Raw genomic sequence first — 1,211 nt, forward strand, 5'->3', positions numbered from 1 at the left:
AGGAAAGAGGACAGATAAGAAGACAAAGAATAAACCAGCATTTAATCTGAAATGTTTGTGATCCCAAATACTTATCTCTAGGATTCTTACACATTTCCAAGTAAAATTCTATTCCAATGTTATGTTACCTTGTTCTGGACCATAAGGAAAATATTGAAGTCTTTTCGACTTGTTTACAATGAACTCCTAGTCTTAAACCTAACAGCAGTAAACATGACATCCATGACATTAACTAACCGATACTCTGAAGGATAATAAACCGTATGAAGAGTAGTGACATTTAAAAATACAAAAAACCTCTACCTCCCTACCTAAATCATCTATTTTTGACTAGATATTATTCATATGGATAAAAGGAAAACATGTATATTTTGTTAAACCTGCACCTAAACTCCCATACAACTTAAAACTGTGAAGAACATATGGGTTTTATTCCCCCCACTGCTATTACCCCATGCTATTTAAGAGGTGGACTGTTCTCTTCCAACACAAAGGGAACAAAGTGCCATGACTGCTCCCTAGATGTGGGAGGAGCTGTAGGATTTGGCCCTGGTAGGGGCACTGGCTTCAGCCATTATTGGAACCCTGGCCGCACCTCTGAGCCCTGCTCTCTCCACCTGATCTCTCAGAGCCTCGTCATAGAGGTCTGGGAAGGAACTCGGGACCGTATCCTGGATCTTGGCCAGAACTTCCAACACCTTCATCTTACTGGTCTCAGCATAAGCTCTTGGGCCCCACAGGAACTCGTAGCCCGGAGGATCACTATTGGGCATCTGGCGGTAGTTGAGGTACCCCTTCTGCACCAGATCTATGGTGATGAGCTTTCTGGGCTCCCCAAAGATGGAGTGCTTCTTCCCAGCATGGATCCCCAACACATTGAGGAAATCCCAGATCTCCTCCTCACTGGTGTGGTTACCCTTCATAAAGATGATCCCCAGGAGCTCCATGAGGAGACCAGACTTGGGCAGCTCCTCCTCATCACTTGAACCTTCCTCAACCCCGAGACTGAACTTGTTGACGAGGGTTCTACAGTCGACTTCCTTCAGCTCCAGGCCTAACACCAGCTCCACGCACTCAGAGGCTCTGCTCAGGATCTCAGGGAAATGCTGCTCGTACTTCCTGCTGATGACATTCAGCATGGCGTTCTGTGTGATGGGCTCCTTCTTGGTGTACCTCTCCAGCAGGAAATCCATCACCATGCTGGCCTTCCT

General features: G+C 46.1%; 1 protein-coding gene across 1 annotated transcript; it reads right to left on the minus strand.

Annotated features, from left to right (window-relative positions):
- Window positions 1-518: 518 nt before the first annotated feature.
- LOC104983258 (melanoma-associated antigen B4-like) lies at window positions 519-1,199 on the minus strand. Its single transcript, XM_010832694.1, has one exon. The coding sequence runs from the start codon at window positions 1,197-1,199 to the stop codon at window positions 519-521; it is 681 nt and encodes a 226-aa protein (XP_010830996.1).
- Window positions 1,200-1,211: the final 12 nt, after the last annotated feature.

Source organism: Bison bison, unplaced genomic scaffold (genome assembly GCF_000754665.1).
Source record: "Bison bison bison isolate TAMUID 2011002044 unplaced genomic scaffold, Bison_UMD1.0 scf7180017834089, whole genome shotgun sequence".
NCBI classification, from domain to species: domain Eukaryota; kingdom Metazoa; phylum Chordata; class Mammalia; order Artiodactyla; family Bovidae; genus Bison; species Bison bison.